This window comes from Schistocerca americana, chromosome 2 (assembly GCF_021461395.2).
Source record: "Schistocerca americana isolate TAMUIC-IGC-003095 chromosome 2, iqSchAmer2.1, whole genome shotgun sequence".
Lineage (NCBI taxonomy): Eukaryota > Metazoa > Arthropoda > Insecta > Orthoptera > Acrididae > Schistocerca > Schistocerca americana.
Window position 1 is genome coordinate 674,835,847 of NC_060120.1, and position 18,842 is coordinate 674,854,688.

Sequence of the window (18,842 nt, forward strand, 5' to 3'; positions counted from 1 at the left end):
CTGTATTTTAATTTATGAAACCTACCTGTTACCAACTGTTCGTCTAAAATTGTGAACCATATGTTTGTGACTACTACAGCGCCATATATCACAAAGTGAAAAAAGTGGTCCAACTAAAACATTCATATTTCTTTAAGTACTACACGAATATGTAATAAAAATGGGGGTTTCTGTTTTTAAAAAAACGCAGTTGATATCCGTTTGACCTATGGCAGCGCCATCTAGTGGGCCAACCATAGCGCCATCTGGTTTCCCCATTCAAGCTAGACAAGTTTCGTTCTTTGTAGCTTTTTCGTTTAACGCTTATTTCGTGAGATATTTGGCCCGGTCACTATCAGCGGACCACCCTGTATATTTACAACTAATCCGGAACATGTTCTGCCAATTTTTGTTCAGATGTGATGCGCCAATGCAAGCAACGTTTTGCTCAGAAGTCAGAATACTGGAAGTAAAGTGACGGCAACGAGAGCTATAAAACTCATCTACAAAACCATCATCTTCCTTGTACGAGCCATTCTCGGAGTAACTATGTGGGCCTTGGACTTTATGATGTTGTACAGTCCCGGAAACTAGCATTGTTATTAAGACAGTAATCCCCCTCCCCCACGTAGTTGTCACCACTGTTTCGGAGGGCCAAGGCCGTTCTTTTGAATCAGACCCGGCCAGCGTGCCGAGGGAAACGCAGCATCTGCTGGAAGACGCTGACGTCACGAGCAGCGGTGACGTAGCCCGGGGCCACGGCTGCTCTGCGAGAGCAGCGGTGCCGCCGAGGTATTGGCCGGGGATGAACCGGCGGGAAGTACGCGCAACCGCCGTCCTGTATAAACGGCAGCAGGCGCAGCACCGAACATCAGTACAGCCAAGGCAGCGGCCCCGGCGCACACAGTAGCAGCAGCACCAGGAGCTCCAGTAAGTTCAGACAGCACTAGACGTTGTGAACACGCAGATCCTCACTATCTATACTACCAAACGGCTAACCCGAGGCATCGTCCTAGTAGCAGGATGCATGTGTAACGGTTTCCAGAGACAACAAAAAATCTATTTTCAACATTTTCTACAGTTACTCGTATTAATCGAATTTGAAAATTTAAAATTATTTTATAGCTTTAAGGCAGTAGTACAATTAGGAAGAGTATACATATCGTGAGCCAGTGCAACTAACAGCGTGCAGATTATCCAGAATATATTCATCCAGTGTTTGATAACCAGCGCACTTAGGGACTTCCTGAACTTTTTCTCGCTTACACGCTTAACATCAAAATTTAACACATTAACTCATTTGTACTGGACTCGCATTCGGAAGGACGACGGTTCAATCCCGCGTCCGGCCATCCTGATTTAGGTTTTCCGTGATTTCCTTAAATCAATCCAGGCAAATGCCGGGATGGTTCCTCTGAAAGGGCACGGCCGACTTCCTTCCCCATCCTTCCCTAATCCGATGAGACCGATGACCACGCTGTCTGGTCTCCTTCCCCAAATCAACCATCTAACTCATTTGTAGCGTAATCAGACCTTCAAACTGTTTTATACATAAAAATCTGATTGTGTAAAGAACAGGACCCGATTTATTAGAAGTACCTGTTTTATTAAATTTAAGTCAACAAATAACTTTATCGCTAGTTTGATACTCCCGACCGTCTATTTAGGCTGCGCTAACCGTTTCATCTGACTGCATCGACTACGAACTGAATAATGTATTACACAACCTTAAAGTTGCCTATTCCTGATTGCCTTCAGAGTCTCTCACTGACTATCTTCTTGATATAGAGTTTTCCGTGCATACCTTAATACTCTTATTAGACTCACCCTTAACATTCGTCTGTAGCGACAGATACCGGATGCTTAGAGTTTCAGTTTCTCCGGTGCCCGATTGGGGCCAGATTGTACTTCCGTCAGTGCTCCAAATCAAAGTGTTTCATAAAACCTTCCGGAATTCCTCTAAATGTCGCGTGCAATTTGTTGAAAGTGCGTTCTTCCGCCGTTTCGGATGTATTAGTATGGCTAGACAAGAGAATGACTTCACTTCCTCGACCATGTATTTCCGAAATTCTTTCTTTAGCAAGCAGCTGTTTTTGTGTTTCCAGCATAGTCTTTGCTTTGTTTATTCTTAACCGAAATTCGGAATAAAGTAGTGTGCCCACTTCATTGCGCGTACACAGTGCTGACGCTGGTAAAGTTAACGACAATGTTCTTAGTTGTCATTTGCGTGGAAGGCGATGTTAACGTAAGTCATTAATTGAGTCATTCAGAACGAAGCACTAGCACAAACACAGCGAAGATGTGAATTGTCAACCGAGAAATCACGCTATTGTTCCGCTGAATCGGTCCATTAGAACGATGATTGACATAAACCAGTTAGGAAGCGTTCGCTCTGTTGGGTGCATTCAGTCTGTGCAACGCAACACAGTTGTGTTGAAAGAACTGATACGTTGAAGGGGACTCGTGAGTTACACCTGAATACCTTAATTGCCAACAGCATTTCCCACGAAAGACGAGACCCGATATTTTAGCTCCAGTCCGACACACAATTGAAATCTGTCAGCAAGTTTACAAATCAAGCTGTCGAATAGCGAGTGCAGTGGTCCCTAATAACAGCAACATCTTCCTCCATTTGGGCCGTGGATGTACAATCGACAGTCTAGTAAACTAGTATTAAAGGAGGAAACTTCATGTATATGATTGCCAAATATAACAAAAAGAAGAAAAAGTCTATAATTATTACGCGGCATACTGTTCATGATTTCAGTGAGCTACGCTGTACAGAACACAGAGTTTTTGTCGAGTTCGCATGGTTTCCTTTCCTTGTGCTGCTCGCTGTTATTTTATTCACTTGGACAGTGCTCTCCACCTAACGCATACACTTGTAAATTTTTACGAACAATCCTGTTGGAGGAACATCCACAACTGAGAATTATACCAGAGGCTGTAAATACCGCTACAATTGTAAGGTTCTTTTATTATCACACGATCGGTTTCGGGCTCTTATAGGCCCATCTTCAGGTGTCGTAACTTGGTGCTGTAACCCCCGGGCGCCGCGGTGGCAGCGTACGAGGCGCGGTGTGCTACCTACGAGCGCAGAGCAAGGAGTGACACGCGATCAAATACACGCTATATGACCGAAAGTATCCAGACACCTATTAGTAGTATTAATGGGGGATTTATCCACCCCTCATCTTTAAGAAGGCTTGTACTCTTCTGGGGAAAGTTTCAGTTAAGTGTTTGAATGTCTGTGGAGGAATGGCAGTTCATTGTTACTCAAAAGTCGAAACCAGAGAGCAGAAAGTGATGTTGGACGCTGCGATCTGGAGCGAAATCAGCGTTCAAACTCAACCTCAATGAGTTCAGGTTGGTATTCTGGGCAAGCCAGTCCACTTCAGGTATGTTGTCGCCTACAAACTTTTTCCTCATAAATAATGCTTTTAGACGGGATATGCATCCTTAAACTGATACAAACAACCTTTCTCTTCGAACTATTCTTTTATGTACTCAGCACACAATGCTGTAAAATGTGTTCATATCCTTCTTAGTCTGAGTTTCGACGCAACGCGCTAACCACGGTCAGCACCCGCTGCCATAACTGCTGTTCCTGCGTCTCTAGTGACAACGCAATACGGTACTCCCCACCTAATTTCACACTGGCGGGTGCGTCTTTCGTAATGTCTAGTAGTCAATTCCACGTTACGTAGGGTTACCGGATACAGCATATAGTGTATTGTTCTATTGGATACACATTTCTTTGAAAGGCGGATATTTATATGTGACGCAAAGAGCGAGTGGATTCGTAAACATATATACACGTTAAGCTTTAAGTAAAAGTGATCATCCTTGGATATACTTTGGTCAGTGTTCGTTCACCTGCTAAAGTAGTCCTATCCTAACCGTAAGTGTTTCCGTTCCAGATTGAACCAGTATGAAGGCAGCGGTGCTCCTCGTCGTACTGAGTGCCATAGCGCTCAGCTGCGCGTTCCCTTCACCCAAGGACAAGGTGAGTGCCTTACTCTTCGTACACTTCCTTTTTCTGGTAGCCACAACTCTTAATCCCTCCAGTAACCGGTTGTAGTCTGTAGCAGGAAAATGAAATTTATTGATATGCATAAATGCAAGACGGAGCTTTTTCGCGTTTTTAGTTTAAATCCTCATTTGCATTTAAAGTTCCCTAAGCCGTTGTTCACGTCTTTGGTTGAGGGTCTCTAGTGCACATCACTCGCACTCTCCGCTTCCCCTCTTTCCTACTATATTTGCTTGTACTATAGGGACAGTGCGTGTGTCAGTGTTCCTACATATAATTTATCAAATTTCACCCTCGTGGTCATTATGCAAGGTGTATGTTGCAGAACGTGGTACATTTTGAATCTGAAGCTCCTAAAAGTATGCCACTCCATGATGCGTAATGCATGGCATCTCTTATTGGAATTTAATGAGTTTTTATATAAAGATCTTGCGTCGAATACACAAAACTGAGCAGCTTCAATCTGATAGTAGCCCCAAGTCGACGAACGCGATTTGTAAGTGACCTTCTGTTTCGTCCAATAAATGTCATTATGAAAGGTACCTTCTCGCAGCTTTATTTTCCAGTCATTTCAAGGTAAATCGGGCGGGGCACATACTCGAGGGTACTTGATGTTTGTGACTCATTCGAATGTCTGATCGTCGACCGTGTAGTTGAATGAGGCAGACATCTTTTCGTCTATTTACGCGCATTATTATTACAATTTATTTATGCTGTAAGTAAATTTTCCTTACACAAGGCGCTAGTCATTCCTGTATTACGTACCAATTATGCAACGATTTTACCACTCTGTCACCGTATAGCCTCTGACAGCTGCAGACGCCGTCTCGTATATTTCTACTGTGCATAGCAGACGACAACTTTCAAACACACAAGATGCTACTTTTGCTTCTGACAATGTCGCACCACAGTACTGGGTTCCATTGGGTACGATGTCTTTACGAAGTAAAGTATATCCATCTTTCTCCAGTGTTGTGCAAGCTCGTATTTCGCAGTGTGAGCGACAGTTCTACACTGAATCGAATGCTTTTTTTGAACCGAAGGAAATACGGCAACAACTTGTAGTCGGCTGTCTACAGTGCTCTGAGCCAAGTGAGTAAACAGAGGAAGCTGAGTTTCATCCGTTCGATGCTGGCGAACTTATGGTCTAGCCGTAAATACGTTTCGTATGCCTGCAATAAACTGGCGTCCGTTGCCATATTGTTAATTCGCTGGACGTGCCCCACGACACGTCTTCAAGATTGTAGGGAGCAGCGCCTGTATCCAGTGCTGTAAGAGTTGCCGGTCCCTTCCCGTATTCTACATGCAGTACACAAACGGGACCCACTGGCGGCGTCTCCCCAAACAAACGTGTTTAGCAAACATTGTTTCAAGCGTGACTGTTCGAGGAAAGTCGATTCTACTAAAGAACGCTATCCATCTATGTATTCTTCGAATTATGACATCATAAGTGACATACATGCTGTCTACGAGGTTATTGCTAATTTGCTTTGGTTGTAGACGTGGTTCGTGTATTTTTCTCCAATATGTCGGTTCGCGAGTGCTCCACAGCGGTCCTTTAATATAGTGGTTATTTCGTATCTTAATTTATCATGTGATTTGACTTTGTGTAGGCTATAATGTATGACATACTTGTCTAGAATCTATGGAGATTGTGATCCGTTCGCCGAGCTGGCAGCTTAGGTTGTGTTTTTGCTACGGATGTTGTCCAAGTGGCGCGATATTCCAGAAGTTGACTTGTTTGCGATCCTATTGACTGATCTGTCTTCCGCTGGCCGCCTTAAAGGCACATGGAAACACACACAACTATTAGTTTATAAGTTCTTTAAGCACACCCAAAATAAAAATGGATATGTTGATACAGATAAAAAAAATTAAAAATGGTCATTTCATTAATTTTGATTTATTTTGTGTTCATTGATATGCCTTACTGTTGTCAATGATATATTCGAATAAGATATACAAGAAATATGTCACCGTTTCGGATCAGATGCTGCAGCTCATTTTTGGAAATAGGAGAAGCTGATGTACCTGCTTACCGGCACGTCATTTCGTTCCAGGAGGACCGTGGCGGAGTGGACGTGGACGTACACAGGGAGAAGGGCGTGGGCACCGTGGTGGGGGTGCAGGGCCAGGGCAACGTGTGGAAGAGCGGCGACGGCAGGACCCGCGTGGACGCCGACGGCTCCTGGCAGAGGGTGTACCGCGGGCCGGCGGCCGGCAAGCCAAAGTACTCGGCGGGCGTCCGCCTCTCACACAGGTGGTAGCCGAGCACGGCCGCTGCGTCGCGTCTGGGTATTCGCCGCTCACCTGCGTCCGATGTCTCTTCGGAAACTAAATGCCGCAAACTGCCAGTTGTTGAACCAACATTTTTCCGTAGTGCCAAAGTACTGCCTATTATTACGTTTACCGAAGTTTTAAACTTAATTTATTGATTTTTAGTTTAATAAAAATCTAACAAAAATCATCTATGTGTTTCTTTAATGACTTACATCGATTGCCATGTCTGTTTCACAAATACTCACGTTCTGTGTGTCATCGCATTTTAATTTTTTGTTTATTGCATTTTCTTAGTCGTAGATAGGCGTTTGCCTAAATTTGTATGGAACACCACCAAAAAATTACAGAAGGCAAGCTGCTGTACCAGATCTACAGTCGGAGGTCACACATCCGTGACGTCAGGTAAAGCGATGCGTTGTTACACAATACGAGCAGGTGAAATATGTTCCTGGCCTAAAAAAACAGGAAGAGTGTAAACAAGTCATGCAAAACTTAAGCAAAACTTTTTTTAAGCAGGTTAGTTAGATCTTCCGTCATACTAAACACAACATGACATACTCATGCGCTGCATTTAGGGAGCAGAAAACGCTATATTTAATTTATATAATGCATAATAACATAAAAGAGATGCCTAAACCTACCTTGCTAAAATATTAGTAGCAAAACTCTATCATTTGTGTGTTTATGAAAAGATCAATTTCCTACGTTAACAAGAGAGACACGTCACCATCTGTTCATCCAATCGGAGATCAACAGAAGTACTGAATACAGGAGGAGTGACCCATCCGTAAAACTCTGGAGGCATAGACGGCAATTATTGTTAATTCTCTTGTTGTTAACCGCAGTAGGATAAAATTTCCCCTGATATATATAATGGATTACTTGATGCGGCAGTTAGACGGGGATATTGAATTTCAACGGAAATTGTCTGCAACCATAGTCTCTGCTATTCTTGCCTCGTCGTTCGAGAAGATCAAAACAAGGCTCTTCAATGCACCTCAAATTTGCATCGCTGTAAGTGACGAACAATTCATAAGGAATATGAGCAGCAAGGAAAAGGCAGCTAGGTTCTCTTTTAAGGAAATTATGAAAAACTTTGTAGATAACAAAAACAATTATGCAGATGTGATTGGAGGAATGTTGTGTGCATACAAGTTTTGGTAAAACGTGTACATGAAGATGAATGTGATTGTGAAGAGTCTAGGGACTGTTACAAACGGACATGGAGAGAGTGTAACAGTTCAACAAAGTACTATGATGCAAGAATATATTGGCTAAGTACGGCTGAGATGTAAAAAGATACCTGCCATACTGTTGTACCGCAACTTATCGATACTGTCGAAGCCGACGCCTCAACGTTTGCTGTGGGCGCCGCTAGCGGCACTTCGGACACCACCACCAATGAAGAACCTCCAGGCCGCCGACCAATGACGATCACCACGACGCTGTTGTAAGAGACGGCCATGTGGGCACCATTCTTATAGTTCAAGCTTACTTTCAGGTGCTAGTTGGTCCCGAACGTTACACCGAGTTTGCTCTACCGGCAAACATTCAGTATACATAGAAGTACGCCCGTGCCGGGCCGCTGCTTATAGGTAGCCACGCCCCCCACAAGTTGTCAACACTGTAGCAGATCTTCAGCACAAGTTGAATAAATTATATTTATTTAAAGAACACTTCTGTCAATCTTTTGCTTGGCTGTCCAGATTCCTACGCCGACAGATCCCTTTGGAAACTTTCCACCAATTTATCATTAGCAAAGAACACGTAACATTGAACTCCCTGGGACGTAGAGGCTACCTACTCGCGTCATAACATCTACTAAGAACACAAACGTATAACATACAAGCTTAAAGACAATATTTATGAACACTGCAAGTAAATTATATTTTTGTACACATTTAATTACTTTCAGCTGATTTATTATCAATATCTCGCTGTACTGAATAAATGTTCGGTATCTCAAATAACTGCTTGAAACTTCCTGCCATATGAAAATGATGTGTCATCGTGAGACACGAACCTGTGACCTTGGCCTTTTGCATACAAGTGTTCTACCAACTGATCAACGCAAGCACGACTCACGAGCTCTCCTCACAGCTTTACTGACGTCACTACCTCATCTCCTACCTTCCAAACTTCACAAAAGTTCTCTTGCGAAACTTACGGGACTAGCATTACAAAAAGGATATTGCGAAGATATGTCTTAACCACAGCCGGGGAGATATTTCCAGAAGTTATTTTTCTCTCGGCATCGGAGTGTGTCCTGTTGCGAAATTTCCTGGCAGATTAAAACTGGGTGTACCAGAGCGAGACTCGAAACCTGGGCCTTTGCCTTTTTGGTCAAGCAAAAATTTTCCAAGAAGGAAAACTTGTCTCGCAAATTTCCGTTAATTTGATCGCTCTAGTTCGAATAAGCCAAACCCTCGCATTTAAAATATCATTCATCAGAAGTTTTTGACTTGTGAGAAGTATAGATAGTTTGTGACTTGCTGCTGTGTATAATTCAATGTGTCCCCTGTGCTCTCTCTAGCACGCTGGCCCCAATTGCACTTAGAAAGCAGGAACTGTATTCACAGTTGCGAATAAGAACCTCCTTCGGCTATGTATTGGAATGACGACAGGGAAAATCTGTGCCGAACCGGAACCCGAATCCGGATTTCCCGCTCGACGCGAGCCTGCGTCTTAACCACTACGGTCATCCGACCATGCATCGCGGCCAGAGCCAAACTCCCATATGTCGTCGTCCATGTGTCACAACTTGCACTCTACATCTACATCTACGTGATTACTCTGCTATTCACATAAAGTGCCTGGCAGAGGGTTCAATGAACCACATTCAGGCTGTCTCTCTACCGTTCCACTCTCGAACGGCACGTGAGAAAAACGAGCAGTTAAATTTTTCTGTGCGAGCCCTGATTTCTCTTATTTTATCGCGATGATCATTTCTCCCTATGTAGGTGGGTGCCAACAGAATGTTTTTGCAATCGGAGGAGAAAACTCGTGATTGAAATGTCGTGAGAAGATCCCGTCGCAACGAAAGACGCCTTTGTTTTAATGGTTGCCACTCCAATTCACGTATCATGTCTGTGACACTATCTCCCCTATTTCGCGATAATACAAAACGAGCTGCCCTTCTTTGCACTTTTTCGTTGTCATCCGTCAGTCCCACCTGATGCGGGTCCCACACCGCACAGCAATACTCTAGAATAGAGCGGACAAGCGTGGTGTAAGCAGTCTCTTTAGTAGACCTGTTGCACCTTCTAAGTGTTCTGCCTATGAATCGTAGTCTTTGGTTTGCTCTACCCACAACATTATCTATGTGATCGTTCCAATTTAGGTTATTTGTAATTGTAATCCCTAAGTATTCAGTTGAATTTAGAGCCTTCAGATTTGTAGATTTATCGCGTAATCCAAATTTAGCTGATTTCTTTTAGTACTCATGCGAATAACTTTACACTTTCCTCGTTCAGGGTCAATTACCACTTTTCACACCATACTGATATCTTATCTAAATCATTTTGCAAGTCGTTTTGATCATCTGATGACTTTACAAAACGGTAAATGACAGCATCAACTGAAAACAATCTAAGACGGCTACTCAGATTCTCTCCTTTGTTGTTAATATAGATCAGGAACAATAGAGGGCCTATAACACTTCCTTGGGGAACGCCGGATATTACTTCTGTTTTATTCGATGACTTTCCGTCTATTACTACGAACTGTGACCGTTCTGACAGGGAATCACGAATCCAGTCACACAACTGAGGCGATACTCCGTAGGCACGCAGTTTCGTTAGAAGACGCTTGTGAGGAACGGTGTCGAAAGCCTTCTGGAAATTTAAAAATATCGAATCCATTTGAAATACCCTGTCGATAGCACTTATTACTTCATGAATATAAAGAGCTAGTTGTGTTTCACAAGAATAATATTTTCTGAAACCGTGCCGACTATATGTCAATAAATCGTTTTCTTCGAGGCACTTCATAATGTTCGAATACAGTATATGTTAGTGATATAGGCCTGTAATTCAGCAGATTACTCCTACTTCTCTTTTTGTGTATTGATGTGACTTGAGCAATTTTCCAGTCTTTAGGTACTCATCTTTCTGAAAGGGAGTGGTTCTATATAATTGCTAAATATGGAGCTATTTTATCAGCATACTCTGAGAGAAACCTGACTGATGTGCAATCTCGACCGGAGGCCTTGCCTTTATTAAGTGACTTAAGCTGCTCCGTTACTCCCAGGGTATCTACTTCTATGTTTCTCAACTCGTACGTTACATATATTCCTGACTAGGAAGGACACGTTTATTGAGAGTCCAGGGCTTGGTATTGGCGAATAATTACGAAATAACAGAGACTGTGTTAGTAAGAAGCAAGACGTAATGAAGCAATATACATCGTACTTCTTAACAACACGGGCACTGCTGTTTCGTACGCTTAGAAGCATCTTGCCCCCTCAGGCTCATTTCCTGTTGCTATGGTGACGCTACAGCTGACGCCTCCGACCCGCTGTGCGCTGACTGGTGTCTCATTGACCCTGGTCTCAGCCATGACCTTGTGCTTTCTGCTGTCTCCGGAGGAGGACGAGGTCGAGATTAGTGTTTAACGTCCCGTCTGCAAAGAGGTCATTAGAGGCGAAGCACAAGCTCGGATTAGGGAAGGATGGGAAGGGAAATCGGCCGTGCCCTTTCACAGGAACTATCCTGGCATTTTCCTGAAGCAATTTAGGGGAATCACGGAAAACTTAAATCAGGATGCCGGACGTGGGTTTGAATCGTCGTCATCCCGAATACGACTGTCTCCCTCACATCAACTTTCACATGAGTATGTATTGCACAACACGATGAACAGTTTGAATTCAGAATAGGTAAAGGTACTTCAAATACAATTTTCGTTTTAAACTTCGGCTTGGAAGCAAGAAATTAGAAAAATAGCTATACCAAAACGACCTAAGAGAATCTTTATAAAACCTACAACAATAATGAATTCTATCTTCTCAAACTCGGATAGACTGGACGTGACGCGCAAAAAGAAATGTAACTTAAAATATCTACAAAAGCTAGTGGGAAAAAATGACAGTGACATATCAAGAAAGATCATCTCATTGAAATAATTTAGAACGCCGATATGCAGTTAATGGTGACAGCTCTTTAAGCTGAATGTCGGAGAAACAAAAAGTAATATGAATGTGAAGCGTGAAGAAATACCGTCATTAAGTACCGTATTGAATAACTCGCAGCCCTGAAAAAGAAAAACTTAGACTTGCGAAATGGAAAGAAAAGTCCCCCTTGCATGTAAAATTCTGGTTTAGTACGACAATAACAAAAGCGATATGGAAGAACGATACAATCATTCATGTACATGGCATTGGTATTGTTCATGAAAAAGTAAGAGATGTTTCCTCTAGAAAAAAATAATAGAATTATTCTTAAAGCAAAAACAAAAAATTGTCGGTGACTGTAAAAACTGTTTCGGAAAAAAATAAATTTGACTTTTCAGTTAGGGACAAAATGTATACTGTCTTTTGGAATTGATGTGATAAAGTGGTTAAATGCAAACACTTCAAAAATTGTCTTTGTGTAAAGACTTTAACTATAGAGGAGTCAGACGTAGATTTGCTCGTGTAGTGTAAAAAATTGTGTTCAGACACCGTAGAAAGGTAGGTAAGTCAGATCAAGATCGATATTCCGTGTCGGAGTAGTGACTGTCGGTTTGGTACATCAGTCAGCCAGAGAGTGGTTTTAGGTGGTTTCACATGCCCATGTAGGCAAAGGCTGAACTGATTTCCAGCCCCACATGAAACGTGTAGCACACAAATACGTAAATGACACATTCTTTGTGAAGTGGATGTGGTCACAAATGCTGTTCGTATGTATCAAGAACTAACCAATTTTTTCAGAATCAGGAGGCCCAATAACAAATGTGTGCGAGAGTTGTTTTATCAAGGAACCTTGAGAGAGGCTCTAAAGGGAACTCGATGCCGACTTATGCAAGAGATATTAACACGAATAAACTGAATAATTACAACGTGACTATCGGTTCACAAGATTCTAGTGCTTATAATGACAATTACCTAAACGCGGTAAAAGAAACTGCTTCAAACAGGCAAGCTGATGAATAAAGGAGATAAAGGGATCTGATAGCGACAGGGACGGCATGCAACTATAACACTTCCAATCAGTCATCTAATTTACAAAAAAAAAATTTGCGTTTAAAGTGTGTTGTAGTAGACACAGAAGCGCCAAAGAAACTGGTATAGCCATGCGTTTTCAAATACAGAGTTATGCAAATAGGCAGAATATGGCGCTGCGGTCGGCAGCGCCTATATAAGACAACAAGTGTTTGGCGCAGTTTTTAGATGAATTACTGGTGCTATAATGGCAGGTTATCAAGATGTAAGTGAGTTAGAAAGTGGTATTATAGTCGGCGGACGAGCGATGGACACAGAATCTCCGCGCAGCGATGAAGTGGGGATTTTCCCGTACGACCATGTCACGAGTGTATAATGAATATCAGGAATCCGGTAAAACATCAAATCCCGGAGATCAATGCGGCCGGAAAAAGATCCTTCAAGAATGGGACCAACGACGACTGAAGAGAATCGTTCGTCGTGACAGACGTGCAACCTTTCCGCAAAAAGCAGCAGAATTAAATGCTGTGACATCAACAAGTAGGATTGGATCCTTGATGACTCAAACCTGTTGCCTGGCCGGACGCGTCTCGTTTCAAATTGTATCGAGTGGATGAACGTGTACGGTTATGTAAACAACCTCAAGAGTCCATGGATCCTGCCTGTCAGCAGGGGACTGTCCAAGCTGGTGAAGGTCCTGTAATGACGTGATTCCGAAGCAATTATCGCAATCTCAGAGAACAAAATGAATAACTGAACAAGTACCGATGATTAGGTTACATGGATTAGAAAATCAATTTCAGTGGAAGAGTAATCACACATCAGAAGTAATTTTAACTACAGCGTCACTGGCTACGGGAAAAGTACAGTAACCATTCGCTTTTTGTTTGTTTATATGCATCATGACGCGTTTCAGGCTGTATGTATATTTATCTGATTTCATACAGTCAGGCATCATCAGTGTGAGTATTTCTACTGCATTTTGAATGATGCAGCTGTCTTTCATTCATCTTTCAGTTGCTTCCTATTTCAGTAATACGCACTTACACATACACTGGTGTATAACTGCCGAACATTATTCGCAACGTCGACGGTGTTCAGACACTGAGAGAACACTAGATTCGGTTAAAATATATCTGGGCTCTGTAACTTCATGGCAATGGAAGTTGGACTCCCTTCGTTTGAAATCGCTGCTGACAAGTTAGTGGAGGGCTAGAGAGCTAGGGAATTTGGAGTGGAAGCTTCCAGATCAAAAACAACCTTTCTTAGGTGACTACTGCACAAAAACCATAGATTCTACACAATATTACTACCGCGAGGCATCAGTCATAAATACTAGTCACGTCCTCCAGCTGCACTAGATTAATTTTGCTAAAACGTGTGTTAATGGGCGCAATACACTATCACAGAGGATTGGTACAACATCTGGAATATTGTTATAGAGCTTGCAAATAGATGAAGCTAAGTCAATAAAAATAATCTACCAAAGAGACAACAAGAATCATTCATAACTCTGAATAAGAAAATATTAAAATCCATAAAGCTAGTAACATTACATATTAAAAACTTTAACCTTATGAAACAGTACCTTAAATCCAATAACAATAAATAATTTCAAAGCGTGGAATATAATAAATAATAAACATGTCCGACGAATCAGTGATAATGTAATACATGTAACCCTTTTTTCGTTATTCTGGCAAGGGAGCTACAGGAATGACAACACCCCAAAGGTAAACAGTTCTGCGATAACAGGGACAGATCGGAAGGTACTAAAATGTGTGACAACAGTTAGCTGAGATCGACAATGTGGTAAAGAGAAAGTTCGGGACGTTCGCCTCAGAATGTTTCTCACTAGCTTAATTCTTCTTCGGTGTTCCACTTGCTCTGCGCTGCACGAAGTTGCCACCAGTCTGCAACCAGCCCGACCCTTCAGATTGTAGCGTGTTCGGGTGGGATCTCCTCAATTAGTGTCCAAAGCGCTTATCCTTCAACGGTGCCTTATGCTGACAGAAGAGAAACACAATATCAGTCTTGGCCTCCAAACACAAGACAAACAAGTCACCACTAGACTCCCAGAGACTAGTTATAGAGTCCAAGCCGCTCTGCGGTACACTGTCTGACGAGGTGAACCCGCCATAAGTGACTCTCTGATCCAATCGGAACTTGTTGTGGTGAGAGGTGAAAATAAAGTGAGACTTATTTCGGTTTAGGTGACTTCATCAATCGTCTCGCGCATCACAAAATCTAGTGAATTGGTAACGCAGTGGCTAAAAAGCAAAGTTCCGAAATTTCGCGGCCCATGTTCAAATCCAATCCAGTGTTTTGTTTTTCTTTTGCTGTTGTGGAAATATGAGGCATCAATATTTTTTGTAACATCGTAAAATATAATGGGATTATTCACAAAAGACATATATGATTCAAATATTGTAAAAACAGATGTATCAGCTCCAGTCTTATACAATAAACATATCAAAAAAGTTTTGCATTACCTCACTTCCGAGAGTTCCGGAACCTGTACAGAAAATTGGAATAGAGATCAACATAAACATCATTTCTGTCCTTTTTATTGCTCATGAAAACCACACGTTGCATCTTGTACCACCACACAGCGAGACCTTCAGAGGTGGTGGTCAAGACTGCTGTAAACACCGGTATCTCTTACCCAGTAGCACGCCCTCTTGCACTGATGAATTCCTGTATTCGCCATATCATACTATCCACAAGTTAATCAAGGCACTGTTGGTCCAGATTGTCCCACTCCTCAACGCCGATTCGGCGTCGATCCCTCAGGGTGGTTGGTAGGTCACGTCGTCCATAAACAGCCCTTTTACATCCCTCCCAGGCATGTTCGATAGGGATCATTTCTGGAGAACATGCTGGCCACTCTAGTCGAGCGATGTCGCTATCCTGAAGGAAGTCATTCACGTGCACGATGGGGGCGCGAATTGTCGTCGATGAAGACAAATGCCTCGCCAATATGCTGCCGATATGGTTGCACTAACGGTCGGAGGATGGCACTCCTGCATCGTACAGCCGTTAAGGCGCCTTCCATGACCACCAGCGGGGAACGTTGGCCCCACATAATACCACCCCCAAACTACAGGGAACCTCCACCTTGCTGCACTCTCTGGACAGTGTGTCTAAGGCGTTCAGCCTGACCAGGTTGCCTCCAAACATGTCTCCGACGATTATCTGGTTGAAGGCATATGCGACACTCATCGGTGAAGAGAACGTGATGCCAATCCTGAGCGATCCATTCGGCTTGTTGTTGGGCCCATCTGTACCGCGCTGCATGGTGTCGTGGTTGCAAAGATGGACCTCGCCATGGACCTCGGGATTGAAGTTACGTATCACGCAGCCTATTGCGCACAGTTTGAGTCGTAACACCACGTCCTGTGGCTGCACGAAAACCATTATTCAACATGGTGGCGTTGCTGTCAGGTTTCCTCAGAGCCATACTCCGTAGGTAGTGGTCATTCACTGCAGTAGTAACCTGAGTGAGGCATGTCATCGACAGTTCCTGTCTCTCTGCATCTCCCTTCCTGACACAAAGTACGCGATCGGACCGCGGTATTGACCGTCTAGGCATGGTTGAACTACAGACAACACGAGCCGTGGACCTCCTCCCTGGTGTAATGACTGGAACTGATCGGCTGTCGGACCACCTCCGCCTAATAGGGACTGCTCATGCATGGTTGTTTACAAATTTGGGTGGATTAAGTGACATCTTTGAACAGTCAAAGGGACTGTGTCTGTGATACAATATCCAGAGTCAACTTTTATCGTCAGGAGTTCTGGAAACTGGGACGATGCAAAACTTTTTTTGGTGTGCGTATTATACACTGAAGAGCCAAAGGAAATGGCATGGACTCGACTAATATCTGAAGTAGTGCTGGAGGGAATTGATACCATCAACCCTGGAGGGCCGTCCATAGATCCGAAAGAATACGAGTGGTTGGAGATCTCTTCTGAAGAGCACGTTTCAAGGCATCCCAGATAAGCTCAATAACGTTCATGTCTGGGGAATTAGATGCCCAGCAGAGGTGTTGAAACTCAGAAGAGTGTTCCTGGAGCCGCTCTGTACCAATTCTGGAAGTGTGAGGTGTCGCATTGTCCTGCTGGAATTGCCCAAATCCGTCGGAATGTACAATGGTCATGAATAGACGTAGGTGATCAGACAGGATGCTTACGTACGTGTCACCTGTCAGAGTCGTATCTAGAATGTCAGGGGCTGCAACTGGACTCACCGCACACCATTACAGAGGCTCCACCAGCTTGAACAGTCCCCTGCTGACATGCAGTACCAATGGATTCATGAGGTTGTTTACACAACCGTACACGTTCATCCGCTAGATACAATTTGAAAGAGACTCGTCCTACCAGGCAAAAGATTTCAGTCATCCCAAGGGTCCAATGGTACTTGTTGATGTCACAGCATTTAATTCTGCTACTTTTAGCGGGAGAGTTGCTTTTCTTTCACACTCAACGATTCTCTTCAATCGTCGTGGGTCCCGTTCTTGCAGGATCTTTTTCAAGTCGCAGCGATCTCGGAGATTTTATGTTTTTACCGTTTTCCTGATATTCACGGAACACTCGTGAAATGGTCGTACAGGAAAATCCCCACTTCATCGCTACCTCGGAGATTCTGTGTCACATCGTTCGTGCGCCGACTTTAACTCCACGTTCAAACTCACTTAAATCTTGATAACCTGCCGTTACAGCAGCAGTAACCAATCTAAGAACTGCGCCAGACACTTGTTGTCTTGTATAGGCGATGCCGACCGCAGCGACGTATTCTGCCAGTTTATATGTTTCTGTATTTGAATACGCATATCTATATCAGTTTCTTTGGTGAATCAGTGTATAATTAACAGAAACTGAACATTTAAAACAAATAGTTCAAGTATTTCAGCTCTCCTTATTACGTTTGTGCTTGAAGAGAACTAGTGCACTCATAAAAACATTCAAAGCGTAAACACACCTTTTTATGTACAGATCATTAGGAAAACCACCTCGCAATCTGGAGACAATTGCACGGTAAACAACACCTTCGAAACATTTTCTCGAAAGTTGGAACGTGCAACTGATTACGGATCAAGACGTGTATTTTAACTGTATAGTTCCTACTTCTGATTTCCCTGTGCAATATGATGAGAGTAGGGCAGTTCTGTAAACGTCGAATATACTTCTTCACCTGTTAGAAGAAGTATACATCACAGGGTTTGCATGGTAGCATGCATTTTGGAGGAATTGATTTTAATTTACATGTCGGTATTCGGGTTTCAGTGACGTACAGCCCTGCGTTTAAGGTGTATAATTTTGCCCACCTCATGAGTCAACAACGTACAGAAACGGCGCCATTTTTAAGTAAGGTCGCAAATTTTGTCCAGAAACTGATGATAGATTTCTTTCGTGAGATTTCCAGATTTTTTTGGATGTTGTGTGCATATTCTCATGTCGTTGCATTAACTAGTTAAATGTCTTGATGCACTCGAAGACCAAATTTGTCTAATTTCTTGGAGACTAACGAAAACCGTTGGTAGCGGTTTTCTACAAAGTGATAATTCCTGTCAGCTGTGACGATAAAATTTATTTTTAATTAGATTTGAAATCTTTGCTGCTTTTTTCATCTATTCCACTGTATTCACCAAGTCATGAAAATAATTATGTCACATACTTCCGCAACAACAAAAGAAAAAGCATACGATTAGAATTTAACACGGAGCAAAAAATGTCAAAATTGTGTTTTTAGCCATTGTGTTATCAGTGCAGTTGTTTTTACACCGCGCGAGTAGCCCGATGAAGTCGAATCGAAACTTGACCGTCATTTTCTCGGAAGCAAATGCATGTTGTCACCAAAATCAAAATAGGTGTACATTTATTTTCATCCTGCTATTGCCCTATCAAGTTTCGGCTGTATCCGAGAACCACCTATGGCGGGTTCCCCATGGCAGAGTGCACTCTTAGGCGGGGCTTGTTGCTCTTCGACAAAATCCACCTTTGTCTTCGTCAGGACTGCTGATCGAAGAAAATACGGAATTACGCAGATGTAAAGGATGTAGAAGTACCCGGTTGAATCAGAGATTATACTGACGACTCGCAGTATCTTTGTTCCTGTCACGATCAATAATACGGGACGTACTCTTAAACACACACACACACACACACACACACACACACACACACACACACACACACACACACACCTTTTTTACGTGTGTCTAGGATAATGGACAAAATTGCCCCAGAAAGTAATTAAAAATTGTTCCAATCACCCGGTTCCGACCAAGGTTTTTGGGAAGCTTGCGCTGTGGCAGTTCAAATAAGATCTTGTGATTCGTAAGTCCGAGCTCGGCAACAGTCGATTTTTCTACAGTACTGTACTTGATGTGTGACTGACGTCCGGTACAGCTC

The 18,842-nt window shown here is 42.9% G+C and overlaps 1 protein-coding gene across 2 annotated transcripts in view; it reads left to right on the forward strand.

Moving 5' to 3' along the window:
• The first annotated feature begins 838 nt into the window (after positions 1-838).
• The window catches only part of LOC124595591, a 45,510-nt gene continuing 27,506 nt past the window's right edge, over positions 839-18,842 (forward strand). Inside the window, exons 1-3 of one of the 2 annotated variants that reach the window (XM_047134388.1) lie at positions 839-909; positions 3,900-3,985; positions 6,070-6,476. In XM_047134388.1, the coding sequence (XP_046990344.1) occupies positions 3,911-3,985; positions 6,070-6,276 (282 nt within the window). In that variant the 5' untranslated portion in view covers positions 839-909; positions 3,900-3,910 and the 3' untranslated portion in view covers positions 6,277-6,476. Of the gene's footprint in view, positions 910-3,899; positions 3,986-6,069; positions 6,477-18,842 lie in introns of those variants that run through there. The other variant, XM_047134389.1, reaches the window with a different exon arrangement.